The 20981-nt window shown below is 49.6% G+C and overlaps 1 protein-coding gene across 1 annotated transcript in view; it reads left to right on the forward strand.

The window, feature by feature from the left end:
• The window catches only part of BPIFB4 (BPI fold containing family B member 4), a 27468-nt gene extending 7019 nt beyond the window's left edge, over window positions 1-20449 (forward strand). The window contains exons 2-16 of the mRNA XM_022592958.2: window positions 1231-1354; window positions 2324-2386; window positions 2711-3230; window positions 4192-4296; window positions 5056-5199; window positions 7624-7687; window positions 8108-8174; window positions 9167-9258; window positions 10831-11034; window positions 12419-12472; window positions 14966-15136; window positions 15723-15790; window positions 17692-17734; window positions 18061-18124; window positions 20054-20449. Coding sequence (XP_022448666.2) covers window positions 1231-1354; window positions 2324-2386; window positions 2711-3230; window positions 4192-4296; window positions 5056-5199; window positions 7624-7687; window positions 8108-8174; window positions 9167-9258; window positions 10831-11034; window positions 12419-12472; window positions 14966-15136; window positions 15723-15790; window positions 17692-17734; window positions 18061-18124; window positions 20054-20244 — 1974 coding nt within the window. The 3' untranslated portion in view covers window positions 20245-20449. The remainder of the gene's footprint in view (window positions 1-1230; window positions 1355-2323; window positions 2387-2710; window positions 3231-4191; window positions 4297-5055; window positions 5200-7623; window positions 7688-8107; window positions 8175-9166; window positions 9259-10830; window positions 11035-12418; window positions 12473-14965; window positions 15137-15722; window positions 15791-17691; window positions 17735-18060; window positions 18125-20053) is intronic.
• The last annotated feature ends 532 nt before the right edge of the window (window positions 20450-20981 follow it).

The following is a 20981-nucleotide window of genomic DNA, read 5'->3' on the forward strand; positions in this document are numbered from 1 at the left end:
TTGGGGGCTTTGTGAACTTCAAGGGACGTGGGGGCAGGGAAAAGGGAAGAGCATGCATAAGTGGGACTGAAGCCAAAAATTTCACAGTCTGGCCCAGATGGGAGGCCATGTCCTGTTCTGATTCTCTGAGGCTGGAGAATGGTTAGACTGGGCTGGTGGAGTGAAAGAAGTGGACTAGACATGGAGGCAGCAAAATAAAGTTTCCTGGAGGTTGACCTGCTCATCCCCAAATGCATGCTTCACCCCTCCAACATCATAATACTTCACACTCACTTCTTAGGGGTCTGAAATAATAGTCTCCAAACAATAACTACTGTTTACTGAGTGTCTGCTATGTACCAGATATGATGTGCTGGTGACTAGGAAGCTGTAGTTCAAAAAGGTCAAGTCTCTTGCCTAAGGATTAGAACCCAGATAGCTCTGATCCAGAGCCCTTAATCTTAACTACATGGTGTAGAGCTGTCTGCTCCAAAGAGGTGGGAAAAGGTATTTGCCGGCTGGCTGGATGCATGGAAGTGTGGCTAGATGAATGTTTGACAGCTGCACGGACTGATGGAAGGATATATGGATGATGGATGTATGGAAGGAAAGATGGAAGAAAGGAAAGATAGATGGATGGACATATGACTGGCTTGCTGACTGGTTGGAACATGGATATTTGATGGATAGATGGGAAGGAGGATGGGTAGATGGATGGTTGGATGGATGGATGGATGAATAAGAGGGGGAGAATGGATGGTTGATGAGTGGATGAATGGTTGGATGGATGGATGGATGGTTGGATGAATGAATGGAAGGATGGATGGGTGGGTGGTTGGATGAATATATGAGTAGATTTCTCCAGAAATCTCTGGAGAGATTTCCCCAGAGTCTGTCTTCTACTAATTTGCTATTTTGGTTGGAATCCCGATTACTCTTCTCTCTTCCTGAGGCTCCATTTGTAAACTTTCATCTCCGGAGATAATAAAACATCTATGTTATGGGACAGTTTGGTTAATGGGTCTGCTTTGGGCCTCCAGATTCATTGCAATTTGAAAAACTCAGAAGGTGGTATCAGGAACTCTGGACCTGCCCCATTCTATGACCTGGGGTCGTTTACCCTGTCTCTGGGCCTCAGGGTCTTGATGTGACTCGGTGGGTTGGGGTGGTGGGGGATGGTGCTAACTCCACCTGCTGGCCAGTGCGGTGACACCCAGCTATGGCCATATGACTTACCCACTGTCTCCTTAGCAGAGAAGCAGTGCCAGCATGTGGACAGCATGGTGTGTGGCTACTCTGTCCATGGTGGCTGTGTGTGGCATCCGCCAAGAGGCAAACACTGTCCTCAGGGTTACCAAAGACGTGCTGAGCAATGGTGAGTCCAGCCCTGCAGTGGGTGGGGAGTGGCGGGGGGCAGGTAGGGAAGTCCAGCCAACTCTGAAGTTCCCAAGGACTCTCTTCCTTACTGGCAGATTCTACATCAGATGGATGGGTGGCTTTTCTCTGGGGCTTAGTTTCCTCTTTTTCTTTTGGCTCCCATCTCCTGAGCACCTGCTATGTGCCAGACACCATGTTGGGGACTTTATGCTTGAGGCAGTAGAAAGCAGTGATTAAGAGCTTGGGTCCTAGAGTCAGCCTTCCTGGGGTTCAGATACTGACTGTGTGACCTTAAGCCCATGACTTGAGTTCTCTGAGCCTCAGTTTTCTCATCTGCAAAGAAGGTGTAATTATGGTCCCCTTCTCAAAGAATTGATTCAAGAATTGAATGAGGTGAACTTTGGAAAACTCTGCACAGTTCCTGGTTCATAGAAAGCCCTCAAAAGTGGGAGCTGTTATTGATTCTGCCTTCAATTCTTGGGGCCTCACTTTTGTCATCTGGCAAATGAGGACACATTCCCTGCCCTAATTCCTATCCAAGGCTATCATAAGAATAAAAAAATGAGGTCATTTCCTAAGTGTCACAGGCCTCAATTTCTTTATCCATCAAATGCGGACAATAATTCTGGTCTTGACTATTTCCCAGGAATCAGATTGAATAATGCACAAGGAAGTAGGTTTTTTTAAGCTATAAAGTGTGGAGCACTGGAAGAGAGGATCATGAAGAAAATCTATCCAGGTTTGGCTGAATGCTGTCGAAATCCAGTTAAAGTGTGAGAGGTCAAAGCCAGCAGCTAATGAGTTCCCGGGGGTGTCAGGGCTGGGTTGGTCTGGAGGAGTCTTTCCATTCGACCTCAGCATTTTACCAGTGGGAAAATTGGGGCCCAGAGAGCCGAGCAATGCTGGGAGGCAGTGCCTGGGGCTGGAGGGGGAAGAGCTCCTAACTGAGACCTTTGCTTCTCTGCAGCCATCTTGGGCACCTTGCAGCAAAGTGATGCTCTCTGCTCAGCCCTGAGCGAGGTGCCCATGGGTAAAGCTGGTTGTGATGGTGGTGGGCCTCTCCTGTGGGGCTTGCTTGGTGGAGGTGGAGGTGGCCAGGGTGGTGACCTGTTGGGTGGAGTTGGCGGAATCTTACTGGGTGGCAGTAGCAGCAGTGATGGAGGCCTCCTGGGCGGTAATGGTGGGGGGCTTTTGGGTGGAGGGAGTAGCAGTGGTGGGGGGCTGCTGGGTGGTGGAGGCCACGGTGGTGGGGGTTTGCTTTGTGACAGTGGTGGTCTCTTGGGTGATGGTGGTGGTCTTTTGGGCGGTGGCCGACACCATTACGATGACTACAGAGGCGCTGAATTCCCCCGAGGTGTCGGTGGTATTCCCTACAATGAGTTTCACATCCAAGAACCAGCCCCAGAGTATACCAATGGCAACCAGCTTGGTAGTAATTACAAGTGCGGTCACATTGAGGCCAATGACAACACCGCTCAGCTGAGGGGCAAATACCGTTACGGTGAGATGCTTGAATCTGATGGAAGCATCAGGCGCCTCCGGAAGGGCAACTACCGCAACGCTGAGAATGCATATGGCAGCCAGAGGGGCCACAGGCGGTACAGGTCAGCGGAAGTGGCGGCGACCATGGGCAGACTTCACCGGCAAGAGCTGCAGCCTGGAGAGATCTCACCTGGTGTAGCCACTGGGGCGCTGGGCCCAGGTGGTTTGCTGGGCACTGGAGGCATACTGGCAGCCGATGGCATCCTAGCAGGCCAAGGTGGCCTGCTCGGTGGAGTTGGTCTCCTTGGTGATGGAGGACTTCTCGGAGGAGGGGGCATCCTGGGCGCACTCGACGAGGGTGGCATCCTCAGCACCGTGCAGGGCATCACAGGGTAAGGAGGGGCCAGGCTCTCCCTATTAAGCTCCCTGATGAACCTCCAAACAGGAATGATCACCCCCAGAGGCCTGGAGTTGGAAAAGGGATGGTCTTCAGTGCCCTGTACACTTTAGGGCTTGGCCTCAGGACTGGACATCTCAAGTCCCAAGTTGTATGATTTGGGGTCTTGTCGTTAGACAGCCCTGAGTTTGAGTCCCAGTTCAACCTTTTATATTAGTGTGTGACTCTGGGCCATTCTTTTCCTCTCTCTGAGTCTCAGTTCCCTCATCTGTAGAATCGTCATAGTAATATAGCCTAGGTGTAAAAAACCCAAGGCTCATACATACATATTATAATTTCAAGTATACCCAGCTTCCTCCTCACATTCACTATTTAATTCAACCAATATTTAGAGTGCCTACTATGTGTGGGGCACTATATTGGTACTAGGGACACAACCTCATGGTGAGCCAAGACAAGACACATCTCATGTCCTCACAGAGCTTGCAGCTTGGTGGGGTATATGGCATCAATAAAGAAGCCTAGAAACAATCATACAATTACAACAGTGCTAAGAAGTTCATGGAGAAGTGAGGATGTATATAGTGGAGAGATCAGGGGAGGCTTCCTGGAGGAAGAGGACCTGGAGCTGAAATCTAAAGAATGTGTAGGAGGGAAGCAGGCAAGGAGGAGCAGGGACAGGCAGAAGGAATAGCATCTTTACATGAAAAAAAATTCAAAGGAAATACATGGAAATATAAACAGTGGGTCTCCAGGCAGTGGGAGTATGGGTTGTGTTTTCTTTGCCTTTAACTTCTCTGTGTTTTCCAAGTTCTATCCACAAACCACAGGTCTTTCTGGAGTCTGGAGGAATGAATGGGGCGCAGAGGAGGAGGGTGTAGGGAGGGCGGTCCCGGGTGAGCAGCGTGGCAGGCAGTGGGGCTGGCCGCCCTCTCACCGCTCTCGGTCCTGTTCAGGCTGCGCATCGTGGAGCTGACTCTCCCTCGGGTGTCTGTGAGGCTCCTGCCGGGTGTGGGCGTCTACCTGAGCTTGTACACCCACATGGCCATCAACGGGAAAAGGTGTGTGCCCTTGGTCCCGGAGGGGGTCCCTGCCCTGCTACATCCTAGCTGGGAGATCTTGGGCAGGTCATCTCCCATCTTTGTCCATAATGTGGGGACTAAAAGACCTGAGGTGTCACCAGCACACGCATGGCTTATATCTTTGGGGTCAGGTCATCTCCTGAGTGACGAGCAGTAAAGGCAGTCTGTGTAGTGGTTAAGATCTACAAGGTTGGAGTCTGGGGACTGCCTGGGTTCAAATCCTGACTCTCTCTTTTAATCTGTGACCTCAAGCCAGTCCCCCTAATTTCACTGAGCTGTAGTGTCTTCACCTGCTATGGGCATGATGAGACATATCCTTTTCCAGGTGGCTGCAGCCACAGCGAGGGACAGCAAGCAAAGGCCTCACTGAACAGTGCCTGCCACGTAGGTGGTGTTCGTTAGAGAGCCTCAGACAGTGGACTTTTCCATCGATTTATCCCCATGGGATGAGGTCATGCCTATAAAGCTGGATGATTGGGTGGTCACCTTGGAAACCAGAATTCACACATAGAGTTCATTTATGAACCTCTGTTCCTAGTCTTTGGAGCTCTCATAGGCTAAGGGGAGATAGAATTGTTCACAGATGACTTGAGGGACAGGGAAGCCTTCTGGTTTGGGATCCCTTAGACGTGAGCCAGCAGCATAGTAGATGGCGGGGCCAGCCAGAGCAAAAGCCGAGGTGTGAGGTGGTGGTTGGGAGTTGACTCATTGTCTCTCTGGCCCCATGGTCTCCTCCAGTCTTATTGGCTTCTTGGACATCGCAGTGGAGGTGAACATCACAGCCCAGGTCCAGCTGACCATGGACCGCACGGGTTACCCACGGCTGGTCATGGAGCAATGTGACACCCTCCTGGGGGGTATCAAAGTCAAGCTGCTGCGAGGGTGATTACCAGCGGGCTGTGGAGTGCCTTGGCAGATGCTGGAGTGGTCTGTCTTTGGCAAACCATATTTAAGAGCAGAGGTTCTGGAAGCAGCCTGGGGTTCAAACCTCTTCAGCTTCATTATTGCTTGCTGTGTGACTTTTGGGCAACTCCGTTGCCCTCTCTGAGCTCCACTTTCTTTATCTGTGAAATGGGGGTGATTCTTTTCTCCTTTGGAATTAAGATAATGAATGTAAAAAACTTAGTGAAGAATCTGGCACATTTTAAGAGTTTATGAATATGTCTAACAGAGGTTTTGCATCCGTTGTACTCCAACTCACAGGGAAATTTCCCAATTGATTCTGTTCAATGTGACCTTGGTCAGGTGGTGAGTATTTTCTATTACACACTCCCCACAAAGTGGCCAAGTCAGCACCTTCTGTGCAGAGTGGTTTCAAGTGTCTGTATATTGACCGGTATGCTGCCCCCAGGTGATGGTCTTAGATGAGGGCACATCAGGGCAGCTCAGAGCTGAGTCCCTTTCTCTTCACTCCCCAGCCCTCATCCTGGGAGATGCTTGTTCTGCTTCTCTCTTTGAGGCCCCCTACTTCTTCCCCTCCTGTCTTATCAATTTCTTGGCCCAATCCCCCCAGCCCTCATCTTATCTAGACTGTGGGATCAGAGAAAATCATTGTGTAACTTGAGCCCCACATTTCCGATTCATGTGGACTTCTCTGAGTCTTTGTTTCTGCTCCAGGGTAGGTGGAGGCAGAGAAAATCAGCCCCAGGGGTGTTCTGGTGAGAAGAGGAGGGGGAGGGAAACAAAAAAACCTCACACATTTTTAATTCACATTTTCACGAGGAAATATACCTGGTAGTACGTGGTTCAAAATATAAAATGATAAAAGGCACAGCCCCCTCCCTCCCTGTCTCCCATCTGCCCCCTTCCCATTGACCTCACCATGGTTATTTGTTTCTTGATTCTCCATCCAATTTCTTTGAACAAGTGAAGCAAACATGAGTGTAAATTCTCATTCCCCGCCCTCATTTTAATACAAATGAGCACATACTGTAAACACTGTTTTGCACTTTTCTCTCATCATTTATCTATTGGGAGAATTTTCTGTACAGAACATGGTTTCCTTTTGTTTACATTTTACAGCTGTGTAATATTCCACTGTCTTGATGAACCATCATTGATTTGCCCTGTCCCCTGGCGTTGAACATTGCAATTTGTCCAATCTGCTCTGACAAATGAGGTTATAATGAATAGTCTTTTACATACATCTTTTCACACACGGGCCAATGCGTCTGTTGGATAACTTCCCAGGAGAAAGCAGTCTGTGCCCTGAATATACATAGATTAACTTCAAATTATCCCCCCAACACACATGGACGGGCACACACACACGGATAAACATGAATGTGCATTCTCACAGCCCTTATCATCCAAGGAGAAGTAGAACCAAGACAAGATCCCTTAAGGTGAATTCGCTTAAAAAGGAGACCATAACACATAGTAACCTTGGGGGAAATGATGGAATTAGGACTTTATCTGAAGAAATTCTTTGCTTATTCTTCATAGCATTGGACAATCAGCTACAACCTGGGGGTGGGGAAGGGGCACAGCAGGGCAAAGGGGGACCGATCTAAGGGGTCAGTCTGTCAGTGATACTTTTGTGTTAGGTTAGCCATGTTTCCCTCATTTTCTCATCACCACAGGGCCTCGGGAAACAAATACATTAGAAACAAACAAACACATTACAAGTCTGTCTGTCCGTCCATCTATGTGTTTTGTCTATGTATCAGTAATCGCTTTCCTCCCTTCACTCACTGGTTAGGAGAGTTAGTTTAGAGCTGGGTGATGCACTTAGAACTTGCTCTGGCTCAATTCTCTGGGCCTTAGTTTCCTTGTCTGTAGAATGGACCATATTTCCCAATCTTTTCAGCACCAAGAACTCATTTTCTCTGGTGGACCAGTATTTCTCCTTCCCTCCCCTCCACAAACATTTATTGAGCACCTACTATGCACCAGATACTGTGCTAGGTGCTTGGATAAAATAATACCCTCATCTTCTCTTTGGGAAGATTATGCAAAGCTGCAGCAAACAGCCCGTTAGAGGGGCAGATGAGCAGGAGGGAATGCCATTTGCAGCTAAAAAACAGGAATGTGCCGGCCTAGGCTAGGCCCATAGTAGAGCTCAAGGAGCGTTTGTTTGTTTCTTGAATGAATGGATGAATAGATGAGTGAATGAATAATGAAAAGCCAAGCCATTTGCTTGGGCAGCCTGTCCAGCCAGGTCTAGGGTGAGTATACACTGACCTTCTAGCCTTCAGAACAATTTTCCAGCACTCAAGGGCTCTGCTGCTCAGACAGCACCGGGACAGGGGCCCCGAGTGTGGACAGCTTGGTGAGCCTCTCCTTGCCCCACTCCTCTCTCCTCAGGCTTCTTCCCAACCTTGTGGACAACTTAGTAAACCAAGTCCTGGCCAATGTCCTCCCGGACTTGGTAAGAACCCATCTGGGACTGGGAGTCCTCAGACCGAGGGACCACAGTCGTCCAGCCTCCATCCCTGGAGGCCTGCAGGTGACCCAGAGGGATGGAGGGAGCCAGGGGGCTGGGATGTGTCCTTGGGGGTCTGGGAAGGGCCCTGAGGAATGTGGAGGGACAGATTAGTGAAGGGATAAGGAGGTGAAGCTTGAGACTCACACAGTTCTGGGTTTGAATCACCTCTCTGAGTCTCAGTTTTCCCATCTGTAAAATGGGGATCATGAGAAAGCCTTCCCCATAGGGCTGCAGGGAAGACAGTGCCCCCGCATAGTGCACAGAGAGGCAGTCAGTACACAGTAGCTATTGTCATTGTTACTGTTCGTGCACCCCTTCCTCCACCCCCTGCACTGTCACCAGAGCTCCATGCCCTCTCTACAGCTCTGCCCCATCGTGGACGTGGTGCTGGGTCTGGGTCTTGTCAACGACCAGCTGGGTCTCGTGGACTGTAAGCCCTTCCTGCTTTGCTTCATTCAACCATCTACTAGCGCCTGATCTGGACCAGTCCTCGGAAGGCCCTGGGGACACAGAAACGTCTGGGAGGAAGGCCCAGTGGGGTGGAGTGTTATGCGGCTGACACCAGGGGAGAGGGGCTGCCTGGCCTTTCCTCTTGTCCCCAAACATCTCCCCAAGTCCCAGAGGAGGGAGGTTCCCACTTGGACCCAAGGGCGCTACAGCTCTGGACTGGCTGAGTTCGAGCCCTGGCTCTGCCCGGGCATCGTGTGGACTTGGAGAGACTCTTCCCGATTTCCTCATCTCGAAAATGGGGGAGTTGGCTTCAGCCCCCAGAGAGACTGGAGCGAATAGCAATAGATTAGAGAGTGACAGACGCTGTGGAGACTGTCCAGGTCCTCAGACTCAGGCTCCAGTGCTAGCCCTTGATCCAGGATTTCTGAGTGAACATTTGTGAAGGCAAGCCTGCCCCACGTGGTTGTTCAGGTCGTTCACTCCATGATTCCAGGGACCTCCTTCCAGATAGACCACAACATAATGATAGCATCAGTTATGCAGTGCACAGTCTCTACAGCCGTACAGGGCCAGAAGAGCCCAGAAGGTCGGGCTGTCCATCACAGGCAGTCAGGGAAATGCCAGATTCAATTAAGCGCCACGTTGTGTAGCCCTAAAACTTTTTCCCTGGTGTACAGCACTTCACAGCTTACAAAGCTTATCAATATGCAGAATCTCATTGGCTCCCCATATAGTCCAAGGAATTCTATTAAGCCTATTTTACGGAGGAGGAAATGGAGATTCAGAGAGGTGCAGTGTCTTGATGGAGATCACACAGCAAGGAAGAGGCAGAGGTGGGATTTTTACACAGAATGCTTGCTCTTTCCATGGTGTCTGGAGCTGAAATCTTGCTGCCCCGCTCCACTCAGGGCACAAGGAGCGTGTCTGGGTGGGTGAGGGGGACCTTCCTGTGACCCCCACCTTTGCCTGCAGCTCTGATTCCTCTGGGAATATTGGGAAGCGTCCAGTACACCTTCTCCAGCCTCCCGCTCGTGACTGGGGAATTCCTGGAGCTGGACCTCAATGTGAGTGCCTGGGCTCGGGCAGGGGAGGTGGCCCTCTCCCCATAGGCAGAGGTGAGAGTGAGAGCCCCCCAGGGCTGCTGCTGAATGCCTGGGAAGCAGCATTTGAACAGAACCCTTTTCTGCTTAGATGAAGACCTTCTAGGAGCCGTGCTGGGAAACACAATCATAGCGAACCCTTACCGAGTGCTTACTGTGTGCCAGGCACATTCCTAGTGCTTTATGTAGATTAACCATATGAGGTAGGCACTCTTATTGAGGAAACTGAGGCACAGAGAGGTTAAGCCACTTGCCAAAGGTCACACAGCTAGTAAATGTGAACCTGGGTTCTGAACCAGGCAATCTGGCTTCTAGCTATGAGAGCTGCTGCTATGGGCTTGGGTTTGCTGGAGGAGTGAATCTGGCTACTCGTGTGCTGGTAAACATTAACCACTCTTCATGATTTTTTTTTTAAAGTCCCTAATTTGTAGTGTTTGCTGATTTCCATGGTATAAGTACTCCCTCCCTGGCCTAAACATGGTGTTGGGAAGAGGTGCCTGGAATTGGCTCTCATGAGCTGGTGTGAGCTGGCTCAAGCGCACTACTGAATTTGGCCCATAACTGCACAGGGGCACGCACAGATGTACTTCACCTGGGCTGCACAAACCTGAGTGCCTCCCCGCTTTGTCCATCAGACGCAGAGCTAGAGCGCACACTGTGCTCTCACAGACACAGCACACCTGTGCACACCGAGGATATCCATGAACACACAGTTATTCAAGAGACGTTTATCAGTTACCTGCTGTGTGCCAGGCTCTGGGCTGGGGCTAGAGGTGCAATGATGAGCACGACAAGATCTCTGACTGATGGAGCCGGCCATCTACTGGAGCGGATAGGCCATCCAAGAATCCCTCAAACAATTAGAGACCATGAGCTCTGTGAAGGAAGGTCCCAGACTATCAGAGCTTAAAGCAGGGGGTATGATTCACCCAGGGAGGTCACAGAGGGCTTCCTGGAGGACGTGACACTTGAGCTGAGACCAGCCAGATGAGCGGGATGTAACAAAAGAAGAGTGTGGGGGAGGGAACAGCAGGTGGGAAGCACCATGGTGGAGGTGCTGAGGTGGAGGCAGGGATGGACAAGACCCAGGTGGCTGCCCTGCGGAAGGGTGGGTGAAGGGCAGAGTGGCTCCAGATGGGGCAAACCGCACAATGCCTTGTAGGCTACGGAAAGTAGTCTGGTCTTTAGAGTAGATACTCCAGTGTGTATCGTGCAGGTGCATTAACTTGCTACCTTGTTAGAGCAGGGCTGGGAGGGTGGGGTGGGGCAGAATCTATGGCATATTTCAAACATATGGTGCTGTACCACAGCTTAATTATAAGTGATCATGAAGCGGGAGCCGCAAGAGATGCTATTCCATCACAAATTGAATTTGTGAGGGCCATAAATGAAAAAGTCACTCAGACTCAGTGGGTTTAACCAAGGAAGGCTTCCTGTATGCAGGTGCAGGGCCTCCCCCCAGGCTTCAGCCCCCTTCCTCCACTCTTCTCCCTGCACCTCTCCCTGCTGTGACCCCTTTCCTCTCTGCTTCCCCAGACTCTGGTTGGGGAGGTTGGAGGAGAGCTCATTGACTATCCACTGGGGCGGCCGGTCATGTCTCCCAGGCAGAAGATGCCAGGATCGCCCCCCATGGGCGACGACACCAACTCCCAACCGGCCACTTCTGCCAACTTCCTGGGCTCAGTGCTGACTCTCCTGCAGAACCAAGGGGCGCTGGATATTGACATCACCGACGGCATGGTGAGTCACAGCCCCCGGGGTGAGGTGGGCTGGGCAGCAAACAGCCCGCTGTTGATCCTCTCTAGTCCCCAGGGCCTTGGGGAAATGGCTTTAAAGCAAAAACTGTAGACAGTCCACCGCTTGACTTATCTCCAGTTCAGAATGTGTATCGATTATGTCAGTGTTTACCAAAGTGTGGTGCCTGGGAGGGTTTTAGGTGATTCACAGACATGACACTAAACAACATCAAAAAGTTGCTCCCTATCCAATTCTACTTTATTCCCATCCTTTTAAAAAAAAAGCGCGGTTTAAATCCATATATCTGTATCTCAATATAAATATTTAGAATCCTTTTACTTGGTAAACATTGATACTATGTAACTAAATGATACGTAAGAATAAAATACCACCTTTAGGTATGTTCCAGAGTCATTTTCTCTCCAAATCTTTTCTTTCAAAAAAATTCAAGCCTTCATAAAAGCTTCAAAATAGTACAATTAATGCCATAATATCCTTTACCTAGATTCACCAGTTAATATCTTGCCACATTTGCTTCATTTCCATCCATCCATCCATCTGCCCACCCACCTATCTACTCATCCATCCATCCATCCATCCATCTATCTGCTGTTGAACAACTTGAGTGTTTGGAGACATCATGACATGTCACTCCATAAAATTCAGTGTGTATCTCATAAGAACAAGATGTTCTCAAAAAAAAAATCATATACATTATGTCAACCTCGATTCTATCAAGAGAAAAGTCTCCATTTGGTGTCAGTATAATGTAACCCTCTCTTAAACTTTAAGGTGTCCTCTTTTAATTGAGAGAGAATAGCACTCACACCCAAAGTCCCCTAAAGACAACGGTATCCATGCAGAATGTAATGTCATTGTTTTGTTTTTATTGCATTTAGTTTTACACCTGCCATCTCCTTCTGTCAAATGGTACTGGCTTTCAATTTTTTAGTATTTGATATTTTAAAAAGTAAACTCATTTAAAGAAGATATTAAGTAAATAATAGTACAGGTAATTCAGGGATATGACAGAATCATGCACTTAGTGGACCCTGGGTTTTGCACATGGACACGCTGGTGCTCACCTTGTTTTAATAAAGAATCACATTTTTGGAGGAGAAGATTCAGGTCTTGCCTCCTGCCCTGAAAAGTCCTCTCTGTGGTAAGCTTCAGTGGCTGCCCCCATCCACTTAACCACAAAACAGCTACCGTGGTCTGCGTGGTGGCCACTGTTGGACAGGCAGAGCCTCCCAAGAGGTCTTTAAGGGGGAGGAGATGCCCCCACTGGTTGTCTGAGAGGGTGCACGAGCTTAACACAGTGTGTTAGCAACTCCTGTCTGTCCCCTTAGCTACAGGGACTCACATAACCCTTCTTCTTTCCCTGCAGTTTGAAGAGCTTCCTCCACTCACCACATCTACACTGGGAGCCCTAATTCCCAAGGTACGTAAGGCTGGTGCCTACCCTTGTCTCAGCCTCACGCTCCCTCTAGCTGTCCCAGGAGCTGGGTGTGAAGGGAAGACACTCAGTACTAGGGTAAGGTGCTCTACCCCCCTGCCCCTGGGAGTGCAGTGACAAAAGCTTGGAGGCTGGACCCCTGTGAAGGGGCGCGGCACAGAGGGCTGAGATGGAAAGAACCTGAGCTCTAGCAGTGGACTGGCCTGCCCAGGTCTAATCCCCGCCTGGTCACTTCCTCGCTGTGTGTCTTTGGGCAAGAGTCTTAACATCTCTGAGCCTAAATTTCCTCATCTGTCAAAAAAGGATGCTAATACCTTTTGCACAGTTTCATCCAGGAGGATAAAGGAGATGAAAGAGATAAGGCACATAAAGATGCTGACATGGGGCACATGTAGGTGCATGGAGGCCTAGAAGGAAAGGGCCAGATCTTTGGAGCAGATAGACATGAATTTGAATTCCAACTCAGCACATCCCAACCACACTCCCTTAGGCAAGTAACTTCTCTCTGAGCCTCAGTTTTCTCATCTGGAAAACAAGAGCAACAAAGCCCACCTCACAGCGTGGCTGCAGACCTGGGATTTGAACCTAGGCCCAGAGTAGGCGTTTGATAAATGTTATCTACGATTGTTCTTGTTAATAATAACAATTTCTTTTTTTAAAAAAAGGCCTTTCTCATCCCAGTTCTTGTCCCAGCTCTGGTCCCAGGCCTGCTACCCTGCACCTGGCACCAAAGAACTTCTTATGTAGTGTTACACACATGCAAAGGATTGCGGTACTTTACAGCCATTGTAGACATTTTTCATCTCCTTTCTACCTGTCCCATCTGGTTCTGGGTGGAATTCAAAGGAGGCAGGAAAGGAGATCAAATTCCACAAATGGTCAGTATCACCCTCATGTGGTTGAAAGCCGAATGGCAGGGCACCATGACTAGCGCCATAAATAGTGGCCTCTCCAGGAGGCAAGTGGGCCCCTCAGTCAACTGGATCTTATGTTTATTGGACCCCTTCTTATGTGCACTGTACTTTACGGTTCATGAAAGTTTTTAAGAATCCACCGTTTCATTTGGTTTTAATCATCCTCCCATCCACGGGGCTAGTTTACAGATGGGGAAATAGGCTCAGAGCGGTCACACAATGTGGCCAAAGCAGGGACGCAGGGCTTCATGTGGAGCTGGGTCTGCAGCAGGGGGGCTCAGGCTAGACACAGAGGAATGTCTCCTGGAGTCACCTGGAGACGCCTGACCAGAGCTATGAGGGCATCCTGGGTCCCCTACTGCTGCGGGGAGAGAGTTCAAGGTAACCTTTCAGGGTCCCTGTGAAGGCAGTGCTGCTAATTCTTGGAGATTCTGCATGTTGGGGTGGAGGTGGTTGAGACACCAGGCCCCTTTGAGGAAGTATCCTGAAAATCCTTTTGTGAAAAGCCAATGCACCAAATCATTGATTTGCTGGAAGCCGATTTGCCAAAAGGTGAGTCCACTGAGTGGTCAATTGGCTGAATTTGCTAGATTTGCCGTTAGACCAAGAGCTTGTCCAGAAGAGTTTCACCTTGAATGTGTTTAAGAAAATGAATGTCTTCTTAGGACCAGAACCCACACTGCTGCACTGCAAATATAAAAGTTTATGCTTAAATTAGTTTCTTTTTAAAGTAACTTTGTGGTTTTTCCCCTATACTTACGCTCATTTAAAATATTCAAGAAAAGTGTTCCTTAAAATAAATTTTTTGGTAAATAAGTTATTTAGCAAATATGGGAAGCTGGTCATTTGATGAATTGTCCCTTTAGCCAATTAGCTTTGGAGGAATCAATTTTGCAGCCAACGGGCTCAGATCCCTCCCGCCGTGGGTCTCCGGAGACCCCAGCAAATCCAGGTGGGTGGGGCAGGCTGTGCCTTGCTCTGGGAATTTCACGGTGAGGCACCCCGAATTGTGGACTTTCTCATTCCAGGTGGGGCGAGAGAGTCAGTGAGAGGGGAGAGAGGTCCTGGGTTTCTGAGTCACACAGACCTGGCCTGGAATCTCAACTCCCCTGTTGACCTTGGATAATTCGCTTGATGTTTCCCTCTGAGTCTCAGTTTTCTCATCTGTAACATGGAGAAAAAATTACACTATGGAGTTGTGAAGGATCAATGAAATCATGAATGCCCAGCACTGGCCTCAGTGCCCATCCCCCCTGCCCCATCTCTCTAAGGACCAGGTTTTGAACATTTCTGAGGGTCAGGCATTGAGTTCAAAACTTTGCTGGCATGATCACATTGAATTCTCATGATAACTCTGTGTGAGAGGCTCACAGAAGGCAGCCCCTGTCCAAACCACACAGTGGTTGGAGGCTTTGCATGTGGTTTGTAGGACTCGAGCAATATTGTTGGGTCTGAAGGTATCCAGTGTGGAACTCTGTGCTGTGTGTTTAGAGGTTGACTGACGACCCCCTGAGCCTGCCTATCACCGAGGGCCCTGCTCATCTCACCCAGTGTCCGTCCACAGGTGTTCCAGCAGTACCCCGAGTCCCGCTCCCTCACCATCAGGATCCAGGTGCCAAACCCACCTTCAGTGATGCTGCAGAATGACCAGGCGCTGGTGAAGGTGTTTGCCACCTCCATGGTCATGGTCTCCCAGCCCAATGATGTTGAGACCAACATCTGCCTCATCGATGTGGTGAGTGGGGCAGAGTGGTCACATGGTCTTGGGGAGTCTGCAGACACCTACAAATCCCCATGGTCCCCACCACAGTGACTACGAGTCCAGTTTGGGGGCCAGATGATCTGGAGAGCAAGGAAGCAAAGAGGGATCTTCTTACAACAAGGCTTCTGCTTGGAAAGGTGGATGAGTTTGGACCTTTTATGCCCTCTCCTTGTGGGGGCAGAGGGGGCGGGGCAGTTATGATTGACAGTGATGATGCCCAATCCCATCTACAATGGCTGATCTGAAGCAGGCCTTCTAGGCTGCAGGCCATCCCCACCTCCTCTGAGACAGCTCAGAGAAAGTTGATAAACACCTCCCATGCCCGTCGTCGGCTTCCTGTGACAGTTGTCGTGCTGAGGAATGTTCCCCAGCCCTTGCCGTGACTTACTTGTGAACAACAGTTAATGCAGACAATTTGTGATTCCCAACTCCTTCCCTCTGGAGGTGGGGAAAATCCATCATATGGTTTGCATTACTGGGGGTCTCCCAGTGAGCCCCCAGCAAGCAACGACCAGCATATAACAGCAGTGATGTTCCACTCACCTTCTCTTTCCTCCAGGACACAGAACTCTTGGCCACGTTTTCTGTGGAGAATGACAAGCTCATGACTGACACCAAGCTGGACAAGTAAGGGGGTTTGCTGCCTGGTCTCCTGCTCCTCAGAAAGGCCTGTTTGGTGCTCTTGTGTCTGGTGCCAATTCACTGAGGGACCAGGGAGGGCTTAGAGGTCTCTGGGCATGGCTGCCAGGGTAAATCCAAGGGGCCACACAGGGGAAAAAGGGCCGTGATTGCCAAGATCACTGGCATGAGCTGGGTAGGGTGGGTGGAGCCGTGAGCTTCACAGAAGGACCTACTGCTGACAACAGCATGGACAATAATGATGCTGCTGGTGGTGACGATGTGCTAAGCTCTGCACTGGGTACTTCAATGTCTTATCTGGTTTAGCCCTGCAGAGTCAGGGCTGTTATTCTCCCATTTTAAAGAGGAGAAAACTAGGACTCAGAGAGGTGGATTTACTTACTCAAGGCTGCAGCATGAGAACAGAGAGGGGCCGTGAACCAACCCGGGTCTGTCTGACCTGGAGCTGTGTCGAATGGTTACAAGCACAGGCTGTGGAGCCAGTGGTATGGGTTCAGTTCCTCATGTGACCACCAACTGGCTGTGTGATGTAAGGCAAGTGACCTTGCCTCTCTGAAACTCAGTTTTCTCATCTGAAAATGGGCATCTTTGTCTCTACCTCATAGGACTCATAATAAGAAGAACTATTATTTATTAGATGCTTTCTAAGCGCCAGACATTGAGCTAAGCCTTCAATGTATTCACTTAATTCTTTTCTTTGGCCGCACCATGCAGCTTGTGGGATCTTAGTTCCCCAACCAGGGACTGAACGCAGGCCCCCAGCAGTGGAAGCGCAGAATCCTAACCACTGGACTGCCAGGGAATTCCCATTCATTAATTCTTGACATCAGCCTATGGCAGCAAGGACCATTATTAGTCCCACTTCAAGATAAATGAGAGAGTATGTAACATTTTCAGCATGTGCCTAGTTCATTGTAAGGTTTTCACCTTACAACAAATATTTATGAAGCCCAACAGTGAGAGCTACTCATAAGATGACGCTAATCAGAGCCATTTAGGAGTTTCTAAGGAGACCTGAGACTGAGGCCTGGATGGGGAGAAGGGGGCAGCCGGGTGAAGAGCTGGGGTTTCCGGCAGCGAGAGCAGTGCAGGCAAACTTCCAGGGGCAGGAAAGAGCTTGGGCGTCGTGGATGCAGTGGTCGAGGGAGAAGGAGGGATGGGAGTGGAAGTCGGGAAGGAATCCAACATTCCAAAGCAGAGTCTTCTCCCCTGAGAAGCCTCATTTGTTTCTTTCTCTCTGGACGCCAGTGGCTCCAATGCCTCTCTGCCCTGTGGGCTGGTCTGGTCTGGCCTCTTGGGTGGGACTGTCGGTTTGCAGGTGAGATTCAGGTGCAGCGAGACTGAGGCCCTCACGGTGCAGAGAAAGACCTCAAACCCAGGCCTTGGGCCTCCCTGCTCAGGACAGCACAGCAGCGACGAGTGCGAAACTGGGGTGCCCTCTCCCCAGCTCTGTGGCCCTGGCCAGTTCCCTGGGAGCCTCAGGTTCCTCCTCCACAGGGTTCCTGAAGGATCACACGAGGTAGTAGCGATGCTCACGTGCACGGCACTCACTGGGTACTGAGTGTGATTCTAAGGGCTTTACTTGAATTATCTCATTTAGTCGTTGCAGCCACCCACTCTGCAGAGGAGGAAACTGAGGCACAGGGAAGTTAGGTGCTTTGCCAAGGACACACAGCTGTGGTGTGAGCCTTATGCGTATGGCATCGTGTCTGGTACATAGTTAGTGCTCCCCACGTGGAGACCAGACTTGTTCTTATTACCTCCCCCAGACTGAAAGGGGTCTCTGTGAGGATGTTGGTGGAGGGGCTTCCAGCAGTTTATTGAAATGTGAGCCCCTTATGATTCTCAGGCAATCGCTGCTTCTAATGAGCTGTTTTCTTTATCTGCAGGACCAGGCTCAACCTCAGAACCTCAAATGTGGGCAATTTTGATGTAAGTACCAAGCTCCGGCCCCAGAGTGAGACCTAGGAATAGCATCCCTGTGAGGCTGGCTGGGCTTCCCTTGGCCCCTGCCTCACCATAAGCCTTGGCCCAGCACTTGCCCCATTCTGGGCCTCTGCTTCCCAACTGTACAGGGAGCTGGCTGACCAGGTGTGCTTCGGGGCTACCAGCTTGGGGGTTCTGGAATCACAGGGGCTCTGACTGCCCCCTTCCAGGTTCTCCCGGGGGCAGCTCTGCGGCTTCCCATCCCCCACAGGGAGGCCTCAAGTATCCCTTCGGATCTGAGCGAACCACTGCCTTTTGTTCTTCCTCTGCAGGTTGGCCTCTTGGAGGTGCTGGTCTGGAAGATTTTTGACCTGGCCTTCATGCCCGCGATGAATGGTGAGAGCAGGTGCCCGGGCCTCCCTGGGGGCGTGTGACTTGGGGACCGGGTGGCTACTGGTTTGTTGGGCATATTTGATGCACAGCTGTTCCACCTCGATAGTATTTCTGAGAACTTCACTCTAAGCTTATTTATTTCAGCCTCTGAATGCAAATGTTGCCCCAAGAGTCCATCGACTTCTTTATTTGCCGCTTTTGCTGTATTCTTCCCTCCGCCCTTATTGGGCTGAGTTTCTGATTATCTATGTAAACTTCTGATTATATATGAAAATTATATGTGTGTACATTTTAGAGAGTCCAGAAGAGTCTAGGAAAGAAAATCTCACCTCCCAGGGACAATTAATGCCAACATCTGGGTATATTTCCTTCTAAACTCTTCTTTCTCTGTTTTTTAGCATACAGTTCAAGATGTTTCCAGATTTATTTTTTGAAGTGTATCTTTTTAGTTGTAAAATACACATAACATAAAATTTACCTTCTTAGCCATTTTTAAGTTAAGTATATTTACGTGGTTGTGTTCCTGACTTATTTTTAATTGTGTATTTATTTTTCCTTTCATAGGGACCACGTGCATACATTATTATTGTAAAAAGTTCAATCAGTACAAAGCTAAAGTTGCTCTTGCCAGGATCCCTAACCTCCCAACCCAGAATCTGCCCCCTAGGCAGTCACATTGTCAGTTAGAGAGTTTTCTTACCCAAATTTATAAGTAGAACAGACTGAGCATGGTGCCTCCACTCTGTGGCTCCTTGTTGGACTCTGGGGCTGCTGGAGGCTGGGACAGCCTCCCCATCAGTAAGCTCAGTCCCCAACCCTCATGCTACTGCACCCCAACCTCTCTCTCCCCACTTCCGCTTCCTGGAAGAGAGGATGAAGAGGGGCAGCGTCAGCTGTACCAGCCGGGTTCTTTTGGAGAGCTCTGGGTGTCAAACAAACCCTTATTCTGGGAACTGTCACCAGAGGAGGCTGAATCTGAATCACAGGGAAGTGCTGGTCACCAGGCGCATGCTCGTTCCCTGGCAGGAGAGGATGCTCTCAGGAGCTGGCCGGGCTGGGCTGACCTGGAAGCCAAGAGATGGAGACACTCGTCCTGGCAGAGGCGCTGTGAACCTGGCAGCAAGTCCCTCAATCTCGCTATAGTGCGATTTACCATTCTCAAAAGTGAGAGAGTGGGTTAGATCCATGATTCCCAAAGAGGGTTCCATAGAAAACTAGTCCCACAAGATACTCTGCAAAAAGGGTTCCGTGGTCAGGCAAGTTTGGGAAATACTGAATAGGTTCCTCTGGGGTAGATTCACAATGTTCTGAGCTCTCTGAAAAATTCTGCTAGAGTCAGGAAGTCTGTTCAACCTCACTCCATCCTATTTCCCCCACCTGCCCTTTCCTGCTCCCTTCCTCATTTCCTTTCTTCCTTCCTTCTTGGAATGTTAATCAGTGGGTCAGCTTAGGCTCTGATGATCTAAACCAAACAGTACATCCCATGGCGGTCACTTGTTGGGGTCCCATGTGCATCCTTCCACACCTTCATTCAGCAAATATCTGTCTCCTCCTCTGTGCCCGCCCCAGGGCTGGGTGATGCTGGGGACACAGTCCTTGCCTGAAGAAACTCACAATCTGGTGGAGGTGACAGATGTGGAGACAGGGGATTAATATTTTGTGATTTCTGGAATGGAGTTGTTCGGGAAGAGTGGCAGGGGCCCAGAGTTGCTTGGTCTAGGGTGGAGGAAGGGTCACAGAGGTGACATCCAAACAGAGTCTCAGAGAAGGCTCAGAACTCACCAGGCAGGCAATGCGCTCCTGGCATGAGGACCTGCAAGGACAAAGGCCCAGAGGCATGAAAGACATGGTTAGTCTTCTTGAAAACACTGGTGGCTTCTGAAAGGCTGCCGCCATGCTGACTATGCCCGATCATTCTTTTTTTCCCTGCAGCCGTGCTGGGCTCTGGCATCCCTCTCCCCAAAATCCTCAACATTGACTTCAGCAATGCAGACATCGACATCCTGGAGGTAAGGGGAGATAGAGCTCTGTTCTGCTTTCCACACCTAGGAATTGGGAGGAGAAAGAGAAGGGAAGGGAAGGGCGGGGTAACAGGGGGCTCTTCCTTCAAAGAATGGGGCTGAGCGAACAAGAAACAAAGCTGCCAAAGAGCCTTAAATGAAGCTTCTCACATCCATGATCTCATTTAGTCCTCAAGACAGATGTCATTGCCCCCATCTCACAGATGGGAATACTGAGGCTCAGAGCAGTAAGGGGCTTGCCCAAAGTAGAAGTGTGACATAGTTCATCAGAAAAACTTTTATTGAGCACCTACTGTGTGCCAGACAACTCCCAAAGGGCTGGGGATACAGCAGTGAACAAAAACATGCACAATCCTGGCCCTTGCAAAGCTTCCCCAACCAGTGGGGAGATGGGCCTTTGGGTAAATATTCCTGAAATAGTCGCTAATTATAATCATGGCTGGTGCCATGAAGGGGGTCTACTACCACTACAAAAAACACAAGTGCTCAGTATCTGAAATTTGGAAAATACAGAAAAGATTAATCAAACATGTGTTTATCCTCCTTGATGTATTTGCAACCCAGAAATTACCACTTAGAACATTTTGCTATTTTTCATTCCAATCTTTCTGGAGTCTTATTTTTAAACATTACTTGATCAGGGGGTCCGTCAGTAGAGGATTGGAGTTAAAGAATAAGGGTGCTGGTGCCCAATGGCCTGGGTTCAAATCCTGACTCTGTCAGTTTCCAGCTGAGTAACCCTGGGCCTCAGTTTTCTCCTCTATAGAAAGGGGCTAATCATAGTACCTACCTATAGGACTGCATTTAGGTCAAAAGGAGATTCTGCATATAGGTGCCTT

Source organism: Delphinapterus leucas, chromosome 15, assembly GCF_059928025.1.
Source record: "Delphinapterus leucas isolate spDelLeu-1000000601 "Yukka" chromosome 15, BTC_Dleu_Yukka2, whole genome shotgun sequence".
NCBI classification, from domain to species: Eukaryota; Metazoa; Chordata; class Mammalia; order Artiodactyla; family Monodontidae; genus Delphinapterus; species Delphinapterus leucas.